The 19,377-nt window shown below is 40.6% G+C and overlaps 1 protein-coding gene across 1 annotated transcript in view; it reads left to right on the top strand.

The window, feature by feature from the left end:
* Positions 1-478: 478 nt before the first annotated feature.
* The window catches only part of LOC123761054 (uncharacterized), a 72,818-nt gene continuing 53,919 nt past the window's right edge, over positions 479-19,377 (top strand). Inside the window, 15 exon segments of the mRNA XM_069339343.1 lie at positions 479-712; positions 4,385-4,536; positions 5,632-5,746; positions 6,947-7,051; positions 8,649-8,809; positions 10,647-10,750; positions 12,515-12,656; positions 13,166-13,318; positions 14,703-14,895; positions 16,424-16,569; positions 16,979-17,097; positions 17,349-17,483; positions 17,867-18,080; positions 18,681-18,814; positions 19,127-19,293. Coding sequence (XP_069195444.1) covers positions 670-712; positions 4,385-4,536; positions 5,632-5,746; positions 6,947-7,051; positions 8,649-8,809; positions 10,647-10,750; positions 12,515-12,656; positions 13,166-13,318; positions 14,703-14,895; positions 16,424-16,569; positions 16,979-17,097; positions 17,349-17,483; positions 17,867-18,080; positions 18,681-18,814; positions 19,127-19,293 — 2,083 coding nt within the window. The 5' untranslated portion in view covers positions 479-669.

The following is a 19,377-nucleotide window of genomic DNA, read 5'->3' as shown; positions in this document are numbered from 1 at the left end:
TTCAACGTCGCACTGTTATTAAGAACATTTTGATTTGTGTTTTCAAAGTTAAGAGAAGTAGTGAAAAAGCCTGGGGCCAGATTCACGAATCAGTTACGCAAGTACTTACGAACGTGTACATCTTTCCTCAATCTTTGACGGCTTTTGTTACATTTATTAAACAGTTTACAAGCATGAAAACTTCCCAATCAACTGTTGTTATTGTTATAAACAGCCTCCTGGTCCTTCGGGGCTCATTAACTATTTAATAATTATAAACAAAGCCGTCAAAGATTGAGAAAAGATGTACAGGTTCGTAAGTACTTGCGTAACTGCCTCGTGAATCTGGCCCCTGGTTTTATATATGTGTTTCCAATAAAGGTAAACAAAAATGATTTCCTTATCAGGAAAGTAAACGAGTGGAAGGAGATAGTGTTAGTGTGGCGGGAAGATAAGGGATAGAGAGCGGCGCGCAGGTGGACCAACGGTCAAGTGGACAACCACTTAGTAACTGCCAAGTGTCCTCCGCGGCCACCCACACCTCCTCCTCCTCTTCTCCCTAATTACCTTAAAGCAAACCCCAGTTTACAGTGTACTAGGAATTAGATATTGTGAGTGAGCTGGTCGTGGAAGACCTGGGTATAACGGCCGCCTCGAGGAGTAAGATCATCATAAGATGAGTTCAAGTTGATGATGGCGTCGACACTCTGGGCCATACTCGCTCTCATCACCGGTAAGTTCGGCCATTTAGGCTGTCAAAAAGTGTGTATCGGTATCAAAGTTATATTTAGTTGATATAGAGGTAGGGGCAGATGGTATCAAGCGTTGAAAGTGAAGTTGTTAAGTCTTTTCAGTCCATGAGTACATGTGACTTAGGGCTGGACGCTCACCAATAAAGATATATATATATAAATAGAAAAGTTATATTTTTTGGCAATAACAATAAATTTAAGAGTATTGGAAGTTAATATTATAATATTAATTTCACATGAAATTCTGATTCCGCTCAAATGTGTAATTTTTATACTTCATAACAAGGTAATTTGATCACATAAGCAGGGTTAGGTAAGGTAATGCCAACTAAGCATTAACATACTAACCCAGTATGACTATACAGCATTCTCAAGGTATTCAAAGATAATCCGCTGGGATACTTGAACAATTGGGGGATTGAACGCCGACCCAGCAAGAAGCGAGGCCGTTGCTCTACCCACTTATTCATGCCTGTGACACCTCTTGGGTGGCTTAATCTGTATCAATCAATCTCTACCCACCACTCTGTGCTTGAGTGAACAACTAGGCCCTCCTGGTCTCAGTTAGTATGGTATTGTAGGCTACGCTTCTTATTAGTATTATATGCAGTAACAAATTGCCCGGTTCATAATGTACGCAAGAGCTTAGTGAACCAGTTTCCTTGTAAAACGTATATATTAATGTAATTTATATTTTTGCCATTTTTCGTTTCGGAATAATGTGAGTCGCCTATTATTTGGCTGATAAAGATAATATTCCCAACTTACCCTCAGGCTACACTCATGCAAGCTGCAGTCGACCCCAAATCCAGCTTTCGGAAATTTTTCATCAATGGCTGAAATAAGAAACTATTTTATCAAATATATATTATTATTATATTATAATTTTGTGTTTAATTAGTTTTGTGTTTAGAGTAGGTTATTAGCGGTTTTTTTGGCTCCGTTGTCAATAATGTGTTTTGACGTGGATCATTCCGACCTCAGGCTATTGTTATTTTGCTGGTCGGCGTTCAATCCCCGACCGTCCAAGTGGTTGGGCACCATTCCTTCCCCCCCGTCCCATCACAAATCCTTATCCTGATCCCTTTCCAGTGCTATATAGTCGCAATGGCTTGGTGCTTTCCCCTGATGGTTACCCTTCCCTTATTTATTTATGTATTTATTTATTTATTTATTTATTTATAGAAGAGGTATTACATTTTTGTACAGCCACCAGCAAGCATACCATTTCGGCCAGGTCCTTAATCCAAATTTTCCCCTGGAATACGACCCGCCAAATCGTTTAACAACCAGGGACCCATTTATTGCTTGGTGAACAGAGGCTACAGTTAAGGTTTGGCACCCGGTCAATCCTCCCCAGCCAGGATACGAACCCAGGTAATTTATTCCATGCAGTAGCCGACCCCAAAGAAGTATTAATAAATTTTACAACCTGGCTCGTCTAACCAGGGGTCGTCCCCCAAAGATTTTAACGTATTGCGTATTCAAAATTTGTATTTTCTCCAAAAGGAACAATTATATCACCGAGTCTAGGAATTACACAATTTATGGCTTCGGCGTGTATGTGATTCCATGGATTTAAAACCCAATCTTGAGAGGATTTCGGGGCTTAGCGTCCCCGCGGCCCGGTCCTCGACCAGGCCTCCTTTTTGTTACCCCCCCCCCCCAGGAAGCAGCCCGTAGCCGCTGTTTAACTCCCAGGTACCTATTTACTGCTAGATGAACAGGGGCATCAGGGTGAAAGAAACATTTTGCCCATTTGTCTCCGCCTCCACCGGGGATCAAACCCGGAACGTCAGGACTACGAATCCGAAGCGCTGTCCACCCAGCTGTCAGGTGCCCAATAGGTAAAAAAGTATTTCCTACTTTCTATCCTACATAGGTCGCCCAAAAGTACACGTCAATTTTGTGATAAAGATTGTAACCTCTACACGCTCACAAGGTTCCTGAAGTTCCCATCTCCTTCATAAGGAGATCAGTCAACAAAACTTACCAACCGTCAGTGACAACATTCCTCGTAGCTTTATTTCAACTGTCAAAAATTAATATGTAAATATATGAGTTTAAGCAAGCTTTGATACGATTTGCAAACTGAATGAATGGTTCAGTGTTATCTCAGAAGACACTAGTCCATCGGGGTTTGGAAAGCAATATCTTGGTTAGATAATGCTGTAGAGATTACACAAAGACAGTTGAAGTACGGTAATCTACACAAGATGTATTAATGTGTGTACTTGCCTACATGTACTAACCTAGGTATGCCTTCACAGACGAGAATCAGTTTTCAGCCCCGCCTATTGAACACTTTCAATAGGGTGGGCAGACTACATTTTCTTGGACTGTCGGAAAGCCTTTGACACAGTACCTCATAAGAAGCTGGTGCATAAGCTAGAGAAACAGACAGGAGTAACTGGTAGGGTGCTCCAGTGGATAAGGGAGTACCTAAGCAATAGGAAGCAGAGAGTTACAGTGAGGGGTGAGACCTCAGACTGGCGTGAAATCACCAGTTGAATCCCACAGGGCTCTGTACTCGGACCTATCCTGTTTCTGATATACGTAAATGATCTCCCAGAGGATATAGACTCATTCCTCTTAATGTTTGCTGACGATGCCAAAATTATGAGAAGGATTAAGAAGAGGACGACAGCTTGAGGCTTCAGGAAGACCTTGGACAATCTGAAGAAATGGTCCAACAAATGGTTGTTAAAATTTAACCCAAGCAAATGTAATGTAATGAAGATAGGTGTAGAGAGTAGGAGGCCGGATACAAGGTATCATTTGAGAGATGAAATTCTTCAAGAATCAGAGAGAGAGAGAGAAACCCCCCTAGATATCAACCTGGGGGTTGATATCACGCCAGACCTGTCCCCTGAAGCCCATATCAAGAGGATAACATCAGCGGCATATGCCAGGTTAACCATCATAAGAACGCCTTTAGAAACGTGTGTAAGGGAAAATCAGAACTTTGTATACCACATATGTCAGACCAATCCTGGAGTATGCAGATCCAGCATGTAGTCCATATCTAGTCAAGCATAAGACAAAACTGGAAAAGGTTAAAAAAAAAAGGCTTTTTCTGTTCATGCTAGACAGTCAGGTTTGTTCACGTTCTCCGTGCCTTATAGAATCCCATATGTTGTTACTATCTTCTTAACTATCTCTTTTTTTTTCCAAAATGGTGAGCATTAATACCTAATAGGCCAAGTTGCCTACCAAGCTGAGTTTTCATGAAATTATATGTTTTTAAATTTTGTTCTTATGGAATAATACAACTTGCCATTATATTATATATTACATTTGTTTAAGATAAAACTAACATAAATTATATCAAACCTAACCTAACTTACCTAACCTATCCTATCTTAACATAACATAACTAGATCAGAAATTCATGTTTTTAATATAATATAATATAATAATATTACTTGGAATAAACCAACTTTTAAAGAAATATTTGAAAATAACGAAAATCACTCTGCCAGTTAGGCAAATGGGGCTGTGTTGTGTATAACATACCTTCTCCACTCCTTCTGGTGAGCACCGCTCCTGTGCCAGGTAAGTTACGTGCTCACCATAGCCCGTGCTACTTGGAACTTGTTCCGAGTAGCTGAATCTATAACAACAACAACATCCTTCTGGCGGCGACGGTGCAGGTGTGGTGGTGGCAGGAGCCGAGGGCGCCGCCTGCACGGTGGAGGAGTACCAGTGTAGGACCAGTGGCGAGTGTATCAGCAAGGAATGGGTGTGTGACGAGTTCCCAGATTGCGACGACAAGAGTGACGAGCCGCCTCTCTACGACTGTACGGTGGGTGCACTATTTTAATGACCTGGATAGTGAGAGACCTGGCTGATACCTCTTGTTACTGGAGTAGTCCTGGTTTATCCCTAGGTTCCCTATTTATGGCGTGATTCACTCTTTGAATGACCATTACGGGCTATTCATGCCCGTGCCACCTTTTGGGTGGCTTAATCTTTATCAATCAATCAATCTATGAATGACCAGTGTTGTAGGTTCAACAGAGGGGTCGTCACGTGATATATCTGCCAGTCCGACAAGAGTTAGTTCGAATAAATATAAGATAAGAGAAGGCTGAATTGACTCATGCGAGGCGGCTCCTATTTATACCAATCCAAACCCACAGTTATTTGTCTGACCTACGCTTGAAACAATCCAGAGTTCGTTCTCGACTTACAGGAATCCTGGGCTCAAATCCCGGGCGGGATAGAAATGGTTGTCTTTTCACCTACCAGTAATTAGGTACCTTGAAGTTAGTCAACTGTTGTGGGGTTGCATCCTTGAGAAGGTCAGTAATTCGACCTTTGGGGGGGGGACCTCTATATAATCCTAAAGTGTATATAAATATATATACAAAGGCTGGCTGTTGCCGACAAAACTGATTATTATTATTATGTTATGAGGCAACCTATTCCATAAATCTAGAACGCTATTTCCAGTCCTGAATATTTACTTAATTATTATCAGAATTTGAATGTATTCAAGTTATATTATCGTGTTCTATGTTGTGTTGGTTATTACCCGAGTAATAACCCTCTTGTTATACCCTTTCATACATTTGTATATTAGTCATGTTATCCCGATGTTCTTCGCCTTCTTAGAGAAGTAAGTCAAGATTTCTTAATCTCTCTCGTCAAAAGGAAAGTTAATAATGTCTGGAATGAACTTTTTCATCACTTTTTGCCCACATAACTGAACTTCATAATCTACTGTAAATGGTGCCTAACAAGTGTTGCATGTTGTTGAAGGATACATTAAATACGTTTTGATACTAACACTTCTAGGAATATATCTCAGAAGTCTGTTTGTATATTTCTCAACCAACATGCATCATCATCATCATGTTTTTATAGTAAACTATGAGGCTCTCATGTGTTGCCACAGTCGACAGGTGCTGAGGACGATGCTGGCAGTGATGGTGGGGACGTCGGGACGCAGGACGCTGGAGGGACGCAGGACGCAGAAGATACGCAGGATCATGAGGACCCTGATGAACAATGTGAGTGGCACTTGGTTTTCTAAACATATCTTGAGTGTTTCATGATACCAAATATTGTCGTTCGTCTACATTTTGTGGCAGTAGAAAGTGGCTTAGGCACTATATTTTCTTCTTAGTACCACTGCTACCTTATTCACTCTTGTGTTGATGATGATATCCTCATATTGCACCCAGAGTCTGCCAGTGCAGACTACTGTTCACATGCCTCTGTATGACTAACCGTCCTGTGTGATGGGAATTTTAGCATCACGTAGCTAGCTTTTTGACACACTGTACTTCCCCTTCATATAGTCTAGGGTAACTGTACAAATGCAGATGTACCTAAAATGTGTTAATAAACAAAAATCTTCAAGGTAGTATACCTTAATCTTTGAGAGGCATCTAAACATCTAATAATCTCAGGTTTTCATTGTTTTCTTATGGAGTAATTATATAAAATTATTTATGTTATCTTGTCACCTGAACAGTGTCAGCATTGCCAGACATTATGTAGTTCCTTTGTATCTTTATTACAGTTTATTAATACGAATTGTAATCCTTAGGCTTTGGTTTACAACTTATAAGCTTTATTAAAAAATTAGGTTTATGTGTGTGTCTAGCATTCATTAGCGTTTTAATATTTGGATTACTGGAGATGAAGGCAGCTTAAGAATGGTTGCTGCCTCCTACCACAAAGATCTTTATGGGCAGAGCTCCCATGTTATGAAAAATTAGCCAAACTCGTCATGGGTCCACTACCTTCCCCCAGAGTCTTTAACGAACACAATATTCATTGATGAATCGATGATATTAGCGAGTTTTTAAGTATTGTAATGCCAGTAGGGTCTCCATGAATGAAATTTTTAAAATAGTGGACACAGTAGCAAAGTAGGAGGGTGGGATACAAATAGTAAATATTACTGCTGCCACCAATCATGTTTTATCATTTCGTCAGACTAAAAGTAAGGCAACTAAATTGAGTTTTCTTTTTTGTGCAGTAATCTCCATATGTTTTCTATAAATAAAAAACAAAATATTTTGTAAAATTTATACTTTTATTTTTAAGGATACCAGCAGAAGTAAATTTGCCAAATAAATCTGAAAGCCTAAGGGTTAGGCGAATCTACTTTTAACTGATAGACGCTATCCGTTTTAAGATTTTGTGTCTAATGTTAACATAACTATAAGTTACAATTATATCTATTATCCTTGTGTTTTCAGCCGCTGAGGTACCGGGTCCAGACGGTAGTGAAGGCGTGTCGGTGGAGCAGCCTCCAGTGGTGGAGGCGGAGCCTCAGGAGAGATGCGCCACCACCAAATGCCAACGTGAGTATCAAGGGATTTTTAAACCCCGAGATTAACCCATATGTGACAGCTTACGTCGTATGGCGGGCTTGGTTCCCTCTCGGGCTATACGTTGCTTGAGTTATATTACGTTTTACACAATACAAGTTAAAGAATATTGGGTTTTGTTTATATTTATAATTCCCAAGATTTGACATACTTCTGGCTGTTATACATAAAAATAATTAATAATGAGATTTTTAGAGCATGTATACACACTTTGATAACAATGTGATAATTCAGTTGTTTTATATATCATGCTATAATATTGCTTGTTATGACACCGTTTGTCAGACTTAACATGGATGCATGAAATGCATCAGCAGTCAACCCAACACAAATGGCGGTGGTTTAACATCAGATCACCGTCGCTAACATTAAGCCAATTTTGGGTCAACGTTACTGCAGCCAAATCTTAAAATTGCGGGAGTCTAGTCAAAAATTAAAGTATCATAATTTTTTTTAATCATCGGCTTGGATAGGCTAGATGGGGGGGGGGGGTTTGTTTAGGCTGGAACGCATCTTGTTAAGCCAAAAATTGCATTTTTTTGTGATGTATAATGAAGAAGTGTCACGTGTCACAATATGATTATATTGTGTGGAACAATGAAGTGTTGCCACATGGTAGACTATAATGCGGTGACAGCATACTGTGATGTCACTTGGTATTGGACGATGACGTTACACAGCGAACACTACTGATAACAACTAGTGCTCTGAGACAAACATTATCTCGTGACCTAATAAGAAGCAGAGAGGACTGACGAAGAGAAGAAAAAGTAGGACGAGAGGGATAATTATGAATATGTGGAGAAAATGGGTCAAAAGGAAATGAAAATGAACAAGGATGTGAAGGAAATGTATATTCGACACAGGTACATAAATTTTATGGGCCAGCGATAAGGCAGTAAGTGGCTCTTGACTCTATAGCCCCAGACGCACCTGATATGCGTGTACCCAAGTTAGTTTCAGTCATCACCTGTACCTACCTACCTACTTGTGTACCTACATACCTTGCTACACAAGGCAGGTAGTACCTTCCAGCGAGCCTGATATGGATATATTTTGCCTTGCCTCAACCACCACTTGTACCTAATATATATCCCTTCATTTGGTATTCTATAAATTGTTTCCTATTTTCTACATTTATACATATTTCTCGAGTTATTACGCCACAAAACAATTATGTTCTCCCAAGCCAAATACTGGCCATTGCCAGGATTCAACTGATATTGACATCAGGTTTTTTTTTATTATTATTATTTTCTACCACAGACGTGGCCACACATTTACAATGCTAACTAGCATATATACATTTTCTTCTGTCCTCCATGGACAGGGTGAAAGATTTGTCAAACTCACAGTTCAGAGATTTATTGAACAACCATCAAGTGAAAGGATGTGTGCCCAAAAGGTCCTAACACGGGAATCGAACCCGGGACTTAAGTTGTGAGCCATAATTAATTACAGCTGATTTTTAAGGTCATCCTGGAGCATTAGTAGAACATAAACGTCAAGTTAAGCCAGGTGCAGTTTACTGTAATAAACAGAGGTTGAGTTATTTGTGTTGGTTGTGCAGCTGGGAGGAAGTTGCGACTGGTGGACGGACGGGTGTACCGGTACGACTATGTGACGGAGAGCATGACGCGTGTGGCCGGCTCCTCCCCCTCCGTCACCACCCTCACCATCACCGCCACCCTCGCCCTCACCTCCCTCACCGCCTGCGAGATGCAGTTAGTGGTGAGTCCCTCTCCTTCAACCTCCTCCCGTTCCTGTCTCACTCGTTCACCCCCTCTACTTATCTGTCCAACTCGTTCCCTCTTCCTCTCACCCGTTCCCTCGTTCCGCAATCCTCCCCCTAATCTGTCTCATCATTTATCTTGTCCCTCCACTCATCTGGTCCCTCGTTTCCCTATCCCTTCCCTCATTTCCCACTCCCCTCACCTGTCGCATTTATATCTCCCTCCCCATACCTGACCCTTCGTAATCCTTCTCCTTATCTTTAGCCTCTTTCCAGCCTTAATTCTCTTTTCTAAATACGGTATCCATATTTGTCTCCATTATTTACTCTTTTAATCATGTTTCCCCCCAAAAAATAGACTTAGAATGGTCCAGGACGGACCGAAACGTCGTCGTCTCTTTACTTTCTAGTGTGTGGTCTGGTCAACATATTTCAGCCACGTTATTGTGACTCCTCGTCTGCATGTTTCCCATTCTCTATAATTTGCAAAAAAAAAACCTCTCTCTCTCTCTCTCTCTCTCTCTCTATCTCTCTCTCTCTCTCTCTCTCTCTCTCTCTCTCTCTCTCTCTCTCTCTCTCTCTCTCTCTCTCTCTCTCTCTCTCTCTCTCTCTCTATCTCTCTCTCTCTCAATCTGTTCATTTAGTTTCCTCCTAAACAGTTTCATAAGGTTTCATAATTTGTGTAATAGTGGCTTTAGGCATTCTATGTACTAGCTCTATCTATAATTTCATCAATATTTGTATCACACCTTTTATGTATGTGCTTTACCTGAATAAACATTTGAATTTGAATAATGGAGTAACACAGAAATACAAACTAAACTGTTGTAAACATAATAAAAGTGTGTAGGGCGAAAACCAATATATATATTCCTATCTCTTTGAAAACAAATTGAGCTCGATCTTTCTTTCTAATCCTTGAAGCTGTTTCAATAGAGGGCTGACTAATGTATTTGTTTCAATAGAGGGGGTGACTAATGTATTTGTTTCAATAGAGGGCTGACTAATGTATTTGTTTCAATAGAGGGGGTGACTAATGCATTTGTTTCAATAGAGGGGTGGCTAATGTATTTGTTCCAATAGAGGGGTGGCTAATGTATTTGTTTCATTAGAGGGGTGACTAATGTATTTGTTTCAATAGAGGGGTGGCTAATGTATTTGTTTCAATAGAGGGGTGGCTAATGTATTTGTTTCATTAGAGGGGTGACTAATGTATTTGTTTCAGTAGAGGGGTGACTAATGTATTTGTTTCAGTAGAGGGGTGACTAATGTATTTGTATTTCATTAGAGGGGTGACTAATGTATTTGTGTTTCAATAGAGCAGAGATTAATGTATTTGTGTTTCAATAGAGGGGTGACTAATGTATTTGTTTCAATATAGGGGTGACTAATGTATTTGTTTCAATAGAGGGGTGACTAATGTATTTGTTTCAATAGAGGGGTGACTAATGTATTTGTTTCAATAGAGGGGTGACTAATGTATTTGTTTCAATAAAAGGGTGACTAATGTATTTGTTTCAATAAAGGGGTGACTAATGTAGTTGTGTTTCAATAAAGGGGTGACTAATGTAGTTTCAATTATGAATGCTTCACCTGAAGAGTGCCTAATGTTTTTGTGTATTTCAATAGAGGAGTGACTAAAGTATTTAACCAAACCACACTAGAAATTGAAGAGACGACGACGTTTCGGTCCTTCCAGAACCATTATCAAGTCGATTGTCGATATCACAATTGACTTGATAAATGGTTCAGGACGGACCGAAACGTCGTCGTCTTGGTCTAACATTTTTCAGCCACGTTATTGAAACTTCATGTGGCTAAAGTATTTGTGTGCAGGTAGAGAAGCTGAGCGTGAGGACGAGTAAGAGTGACAGCGGAGGCCAGCAGGAGATGGTTGAGGACACCGCCTTCACCGAAGCCGTCACCAAGAACCCACTGCGGTAAGCAAAGGTTGAGGATTAATAATGATTCCAATACGAATAATATCCCGCCAAACACACACTGAAACTACGACGTTGGTACAACGTTCGAACAAGTTTTAACACCTCCTAACCAGTTATAACAACCAATATAGCAAGTTATAACAACGTTCTAATACATCCTAAATACGTTAAGCCAAGATGTAACAACTCTATTACAAGTTGTAACAAGCTGAAAATAGAGACAGGTACGGTTTGTGTTTCCAGGGATGTTGTGATCACGTCTCTCTATCACATATTTTCTCCATGTTTTAAGTTAAAGTTCTATCAGTCTTCCCATTTATTCCAAACCCCTTCAGTTTCAGGGCCAGTCTTGTGGCAAACATCTTGGCCTATGTGTTTTTTGTTTAGATGAGTCTCTATGCAGTTTTTTTTTTATTATTATTTTCTACCACAAACGTGGCCACACATTTACAATGCTAACCAGAATATATACATTTTCTTCTGTCCTCCATGGACAGGGTTAGAGATGTGTTAAACATATAGTTCAGGCGTTTATTGAACACTCAATCACAGAAGGTGATTCGGTGCTTTTAAAATGCTAAGCTAACCTACATACGTAAATACATAGATACACAGATTTACGTATCCCCTACATAAAGTGTTCGATGTGTCTTTTACATAGTGTCATTAATGTACATTTACAAAGGTGAAATGTAATTCTGATCAGCTTCCATATATACTTTATACCCATTCATATACATACACACATGCAGTAACTGTATATACCATTTCGGTATTGTATGGCTTTAAAGGCTTTCTTGTTTTTGTTTCTAAATATTACTCAGTTGTTCACTAGCTTTGCATATTGCTGATATTATTCTGCTGTGTACTCTAGAGCTTTCTCACCTTACTCGGGGAGCTGTCATACAGTCGTGGTGTACTGTTCTTGATGTCTCTTCCATCTCTCCATATTCTCATCACTGTACATTTGTCTGGGTTGAGGTCCAGCAACCGTTTATTGGACCATCTGTGTAGTTTCTTAAAGTCATAAGAACATAAGAATAAAGGAAACCACAGTGGTGTATAGATCTATGCAAAGCTCCTCTCATTCATACTCAACCAAATACATTCATATTTATGAATGTTGGTTGAAGAAATCGAGAGATCCCTCGTCTATTTTGCAATCCACTTATATATTGTGTTTCAAGTTTTGCATCTGAACACATCAACATGTAGGATTCTTCTTGCTCAAGTGTTTCATATGTCAAGAACTTCTTATTTTGGCTCTTTAACTCTCCTGTTAGACAGGTATTTTTTTTTTATTAAAGGGGGAAGGGGAGGGTAGTGGGACGAGGCTATTTCTGGTGGGGTTTAGGCTTCAGGGATCGAAGAAGAGCACGAATTTGGCGAGATCTCAACATGGGAATGAGGGAGGGACTTGTCTGTTTATGTGTGTCTGGTGTAGGAGGCAGAAGTAACCAAGAAGGGGAGACAGGTCAGAGGGAGAAGTGTGTCCGGGGATTTGGGAAAAGGTACTGGGACTTTGCAAGTCGAGAGAGTAAAGGCATCTGCGATGGAGGTTATGCATTCTATTTTGGTCTCCAGGGCTGAAAATCTGGTCTTTCTCTTCTATATCTGTTCTCTACATCATACTCTCCCACTCTCCTTAGTTTGTTTTCTTAGCTGTTTTCTTTTTGATTTTGATGGTCCTCTTCATCCACTTTGCATTCACCTGTTCTAGCTAAGCCAATTACCACATGAGTTTCTGACCTTGCTCTCCAGGTTTGCGTACCACGACGGGGAGGTGGAGGAGGTGTGTCCCGCGCCTGATGAAGACCCCCGCGCCCTCAACTTCAAGCGTGCAGTTGTCTCCCTTCTTCAGAACACCATGGAGCGTCTTGACCTCGACTACCGTGCTGTGGAGGTAAATGAATCTTTCATATTTAATTCCTTCACCCTCATGTCTATCCTTAATCCTCATGTCTCTCCCTCATGTCTCTCCCTCACCCTCATGTCTCTTCGTCACTCTCATGTGTCTCCCTCTTACTGCAGTGAGCGTTCCTCCAGAACTGTTCACCATGGTGTGTTAGAGCTGCCGTCCGTGACGTTACCAAGCAGGGGGTGTAAGCATGTACATTTCTATTCTTCCTTCGGATTCAGCAACCGTCCTCTCTCCTACTGCACCGCATTTTTAACACAATCGACCAAACCGTCAAAATTCCGGGGTAATAGTACAATTTAAAGCACCAAAATATTAACTCTGTTGAACACTAGGTGTAATAGGTTAGGTGGGTTACTTAGGTTTGAACATTTGGGGTCTGCATTGTAACCTCACAGGCATTGTTTCAGTTCCAGTCCAGTTTGATGGAGTTCAGAGCCAAAACAGCATTGAGAGAAAGTGAGTAGCAGTCTGAAATGTGGATTGACTTTCAGAGGGACGTGGTGGGGGAGTGCCAGGTGGACTACGTGGTGCAGGGCGCCGCGGGGACCAGCCTCCTCATCCACAAGAAACGCCATATTCCCTCCTGCACCGCCCGCTCGTCCACCACCTCATTTGTGCAAGGAGTCCCCTACGCCTTCGCTGGAGTGAGTATCAAATTCCTTGTATCGCCTTACGGCTCATTTTCTCTCATCGTGTGGGTCTTTGTACTATCAACTGGTGAGTGATTGATGTATGAAGATTAAACTACCCAAGAGGTGGTACGGGCATGAATAGCCCGTAAAACTGATGATTGAATATTAAAGTATATTACGGGCTATTCATGCCCCTTGCCACCTCTTGGGGTGGCTTAATCTTTATCAATCAATCATTAACGTATACTAATAATCATAATTATCCGTCTCTTATGTTATCGTTTTCTTTATATCTTCGTCTGAATAACGAGCATTTGGTTCAAATTTATGAGGATGTCAATCCACCCTCTAGCCCAAGCTGTAACTTAAATACTGTACTGACTTGCGTTGATTAATAAGTTCGTATTTGGCTTAGACTTTGTTAACCCGACGGCCTTTTGTTTTGATGATGGCTGGAGAATAGGCTAGTTTTACAGTGATTGTTTTGCTAGTTCGAACACACTGAACATTTGGAAATATTCGACTAACTTTGCAGCTCCTCAGTGTAGCCAACAAAAGCATTTTATCAAAGACATTTTTACCACTAGTTTCAATAATATAATTCTGGAGATGCAGGAATTGCAGGTCTGGTGTTTTTCATGTGAGATACTAACAAGGTTAGTTTACAGTTAACTCACTAAACGTTTACTTTTACACTGTAGATTTTGAATGACATTGTATAGTGTCAGTGTAAAGATTGCGAGTAACGCCAAGTCAGTCAACAACACCTGGTCCTTCACTTGTTTGTGATTCTCTTGTTCTAAACACCACAAACATTTTAATTTGTGAAAGCTCTTGGAATTAAAAAAAAAAGCTAACAAATTACAATATAGGTTTAGCATCAACTTCTTGTGTATAAACTTTAAAAACTGTTTTTTACAGTCCTGCAGCATAAATATAATTGAATATTTTAATTATCACAATTGATTGATTTATATATGATTACGGGCTGATGGCGCGCGTAAAGCCTCGCATCTAAGTTTTGGAATGTTTCCCCTATATATCTTTCGTCATAATTATTAGTGTAGAGTACATTGTGGTTAATTCTGCCTCTGACGAAGGAATTGTCTGTTGTAGATTTCTTATGAACACTCGCTATATTGACTTTATTGCAGGTGTTAGTTCAGTTGTTTATTGTTTGTACCGTCTGGAGAATGAGCCGCCGCTCTGTTATGGTAGTGTTGATCTGTCTCTGGCTTTCACCATTCCCTAATAAAGGTAATATGGTCTTTAAGGTTAAGGAAGGATGGCGATGCTTATAACTCGTCTTCTCAGTGTTATTCTTATTTATTTAATGCATAACCTACAGTTTGAATTAAATTAGTGAGATCGCTAACACTACTGTGGACGCCTCCAGGGCCTTCAGAACATACCGCTGTTGAACAGCAGCAGTAGCTGCATCCAGGAGATAGGAAAGGGGCTGGTAAAGTCTGCCAGCTGTCTTGAGGAGCACCGCTTCACACCCTTCAGCACGGAGCAAGGCGGCATTATTACCTCCATCACCCAGAACCTCACATTCATTCGCCAGACATTCTCACAGGCTAAGATGGGTGAGTTACATACTTCTAATGTGCCTCGCAGTTCTCAGTCACTGCCGTTATTGATATTGTGAGCTTCCCCAAAGTGGCTACCCCTGACCTGAATGGGCATGAGTAAAGGTACTGGGACTTTGCAAGTCGAGATCGGCTGCTACCCAATACCCTCTCTCCCTGAGACCTTCCCGGGCGATAGTAGCAGCCGCTGGTATTCCACCCCCATGGCACCAATAAATGGCAAAACATAGTTTGTGGCAAAAATATTTCATCCATTTATATGATTTGTGCCATGGGACTAGTGGCATGTTGATATATATTTATATATTGATATTTTCGTAATATGATCTTTATGAGAGAATCGTATAATAAAACATATACAAGTATTAACATTAATAGTTTTGGAACTTTACGTTTTAGCCTTATATTGGGGTAATGTATTCTAAAGTCTATTTTCAGATATAAATTATATAAAAAATATACTTTTTAAAACTTAACTTCTTGATATATGAAGATTACTTGTAAGAAAACTATTACCCAACCAGCTTGTTCTGGTGAATTATACATAATTGCCCAAGGATAAAATAACAAAGACAGAATCCTTATCTGACCAATAAAGTATATTTATTAAATTATATATATCATAAATTGTATTTAACTAAATTCATGTTTCAAAAATTCAATAACTTTTCTCCTTATGCAAAATGGTGTTCATATTTTATAGTGTTTGACAGACACAATGTTACAGAAGTTTTGTGAGTGTTTATTTCAATTACTGCATCATTACTTTGTTTAATGTGACTCAAACCTTTAGGTATTTTATTTGAAGCACATTACCGTCTGCTGTCCATAACTATAATAATTATTCACGACAATGTCATTTTTTTTGCATGTAATTTTTAGAATATAAATTTCCATACTAAATTGGTTTCATTATATAAACGAAATAATAGACGTATTTTTAGTAATTTGCTTAACTATCTATCTCTAACATACTGTATTTTTAATCTCTATAAAGCTCATATCCTATGCTCGTAAAGGTAACTTCAGTTGGTTGGTACTATCAACCTCGGGAGAGTTATAAAAGCATCCACGAAAGCTAATGACTAACCAGAAAGTTTACTTTTGCCCTGAACACACTTCAAAGTTAAAGTAAAATTTGTGTATATGCTCCAAGAAAACGGGGGTACACCTTTAGACGTATGTTCCCATGTGATCCAATCTTGTTTATAAACATAAGCTGATGTAACTCTTACGTGATTGGTCACTTCTTCCCGTATGCTAGATTGTGATTAGTCAAAGATAAATGTTACCTTTAGTGTGATTGGTCAAAGTAAATTCAGTAACTACCCTCGATCGGCAGGAAAGGGCTTGAGGCTACTTGAGACGTGGATGCAAATTATACGAGCATATTGCGATATAACTTTCCTCCACGCCAACATATCTTACGAGTTTAACATGAAAGTTGGCGAATTCTCGTCCTCGTTGCTTGTGTGTATCGATGAACCATAATAAATACTTGATGAGTGAATGTTTTGTACTGCAGGGGCTGTCCATGGGCGTACTGACCTGCGTTACGACCACCACAACCACATCCACCTGGAGGGCATGACCTCTGGCCAGGTGGACGATGCCCACCAGTGGAGAGCCCAAACAACTACGCTTCTAGACCACATTGCTGACAATATGAAGGTGCATATTAAACTCTTCAAATATGTTTATCATAAAGTTGTAAGTCAACGAGTCAGGTTGCTTGCAAGTTACTGTCTGGGTCGAGGCCCTTTGTCTATTAAGCTTTGGCATATCTTATCCTAATAGTGGATCATTATAAATCAGAGTGACTGCTGTTATATTTCACTGCAGTGGCTGCTCACTGCAGTGAAATATAATGACCGTGCCCGTTAATGAGTCAGCAATGTTGAATGCCTATTAGTTGTGAACCATCCTAATAAAAGATTAAAAAAAATAGTTATCCATCGTTTCAGAATATATTTTTAAAGTCATCTTCACATATTTCATTTTAAAAGATTACCACTTTTTGTATGATGTTAAAACACCTGTTTGAGTAAGTAGTTGTACTGAGTAGTGGCTCTCCTGACAGAGGGAGGGTGTGGCCACCAACGCCCCCCGGCTCTTCATCGACTTAGTGCAGGTGTTGCGTCATCTGAACTTCGAGCAGCTGTGGGGCATCACCCAGGAACGACAGTGGGGACCTGAACGGTAACTATCATACGCTCTCTAATCCATCTCTCATAACATTTTGGCCAGTTGTAAAATATTTAATTTAGTAACTTTTTTTGGATGAGGCGAGTATGTTTTTGGACTAATCCGTAAACTAATATACTTTCATATTGTTATATATGAATATGTTTTGGTAGATATAAATAGGAGCTGCCTCATATGGACCAGCAGTCCTTCTGCAGTTTCCTTTACTTGTATGTTAATACACGAGGGCGTTGTACGACTTGCAGGCCGGTGTTCGAGGACGCCCTGCCCATGGTGGGTACCGGGGCCAGTGTGGGCGTGATGCGGGACCTGATGGTGAAGCATCAGGTCAACGATATCATCACCAACACCTGGCTCACCTCCCTCTCCTTCATACCCAGGTATGTTTGTGCATCTCTTCCCTACAGCTGGGGATCCAGAGCGTTAGGGGGGGGGGGGTCCTTTGACAAGCCGCTGGCTTCCTGTCTTCGTCGAGGCCACTAAAGAGATAGTGACCGTCAGGTAAACGGTAATATTAGGTGGATATAACATCAAACAGGTATAATATCAGAATGTCCACATGAAACCTTTACCAAACCGAATCACAGCATTATTTATGAATAATATTTAATATTAATCAACTCATATTTCACTTAAAAACAGGTGGATATGTGCTCCTATGTACACCAAATATTTGTTTATTTTATATTAAATATTGTTTATTTTGTATAAATAATGCTCATTCGATGCTGTAAAGGTTTCACGCGAACACCCTGTGTTTCAGGCCAGACCTGGACACAATAGTGGAGGCGGCGCCACTGCTGGAGTCTGAGTCGGTGGCTGCAGATGCCTTCCTGGGGGTTGGTTCCTTGGTGCACTCGTACTGCCGCGACCACCTCTCCTGCAGCACAGACCCGCCCGTCCGCGGCGTCATGGACGCCCTCCAGGGATTTCTTCACACAGGCTGCAGAGAGGATACTAGTGAAGCCAAGATCCAGGTCAGTAGGTATTCGATCCTCCGCCTGAAGAGATTTCTGGTCCTCTTAGGGGTCTAGAGAGAAGCGTTTTGTAAGACAGCTGGAGATAGGTATTACTGGTAGATGAACACTAAATCTGAACTGAAGTTCGAACCTGAACAGTACTTCGAGCAGACATTAGTGCTTATCTGAACATAATGCCTTTCGCATACATTTGTAAAATGTTAAAGAAATGCTATACAATATAGGTTCAATTGGCGGTAGTAAGAGGGAGAGGGAGTTCCCAGTAAACTATATAGATGACTTATACAAGACTGTTTTGTAACATAATAGACTTGGGGTCGCTGGACTGATTCATGCGATGGTTTGACATATATGTGTGATATTGTTATTGATATTGAGGTTTCTGAGCTCAGTTGGGTACATACAGGAGCTGCCTAGCATGGCTCAGTGGCCTTTCTGCCGTTTCTTTATACTTTTATCATGTTATGCTCGTATTTGCTACCCATTAGCATCACGTGGAACGAGATTGTTTACTAACATAGCCCACCACAGTTGTAACTAATACTGACATAAGCTAACATCTCATCAGACATAACAAACTATTGTCTCTCCTCATAGGTTCTGATGGCACTGAAGGGGATTGGCAACGCTGGCCTTGCGGTTACAGAGACCATCCCTGATAGTCTGGCCAAGTGTTTCTTTGATCCCATTATTGAAAACGAGATCCGGTTGGGCGCTATTACCGCCTTCAGGTGAGCTACACCAGACACTCCATTTTTGTGTCACTTCATATCGTACTCTGCTTCTTCTCAGCCATTTTAATTGATATTAAACCCACTTTGCTGGATTTTCCCCCAGCTGGTGGGGATACTGACTTGATCTGTGAAGTACATAGTGTCTCCATGAAGCACTAATACTGGGGGCGGTGTTAAAAGTTTGGGTTCATTTGCCAGAAATCCATAGGTAACTCCCCACCTTTACCTTCCGTCCAACCTCACCTCCTATACACACATTTTCCATACCAGCCTCTCGTGAGCACCTCCTGTACCCACCTCCTCCTACAGACGGTTCCCGTGCCACATATCAAGACAGCCGCTGCAGACACTCTTCATGGACTCTACCCAGGACTCAGAGCTGCGCATCGCCGCCTACCTTGAACTGATGCGCTGCGCAGACTTCCAGATCGTCAAGCTCGTTAAACATATGCTGCTCTACGAGGAGGTCAACCAAGGTGAGGTCAATGATTATGGTTGTATATTATATGCTTTGATGCTTGGTGTGTGCGTGCGTGTGTGCGTGTTCACTACTAGTTGTG

This window comes from Procambarus clarkii, chromosome 41, assembly GCF_040958095.1.
Source record: "Procambarus clarkii isolate CNS0578487 chromosome 41, FALCON_Pclarkii_2.0, whole genome shotgun sequence".
Taxonomy (NCBI): domain Eukaryota; kingdom Metazoa; phylum Arthropoda; class Malacostraca; order Decapoda; family Cambaridae; genus Procambarus; species Procambarus clarkii.
Note: the sequence above shows the minus strand (reverse complement) of the source record. Positions and strands in the feature narration are given on the sequence as shown.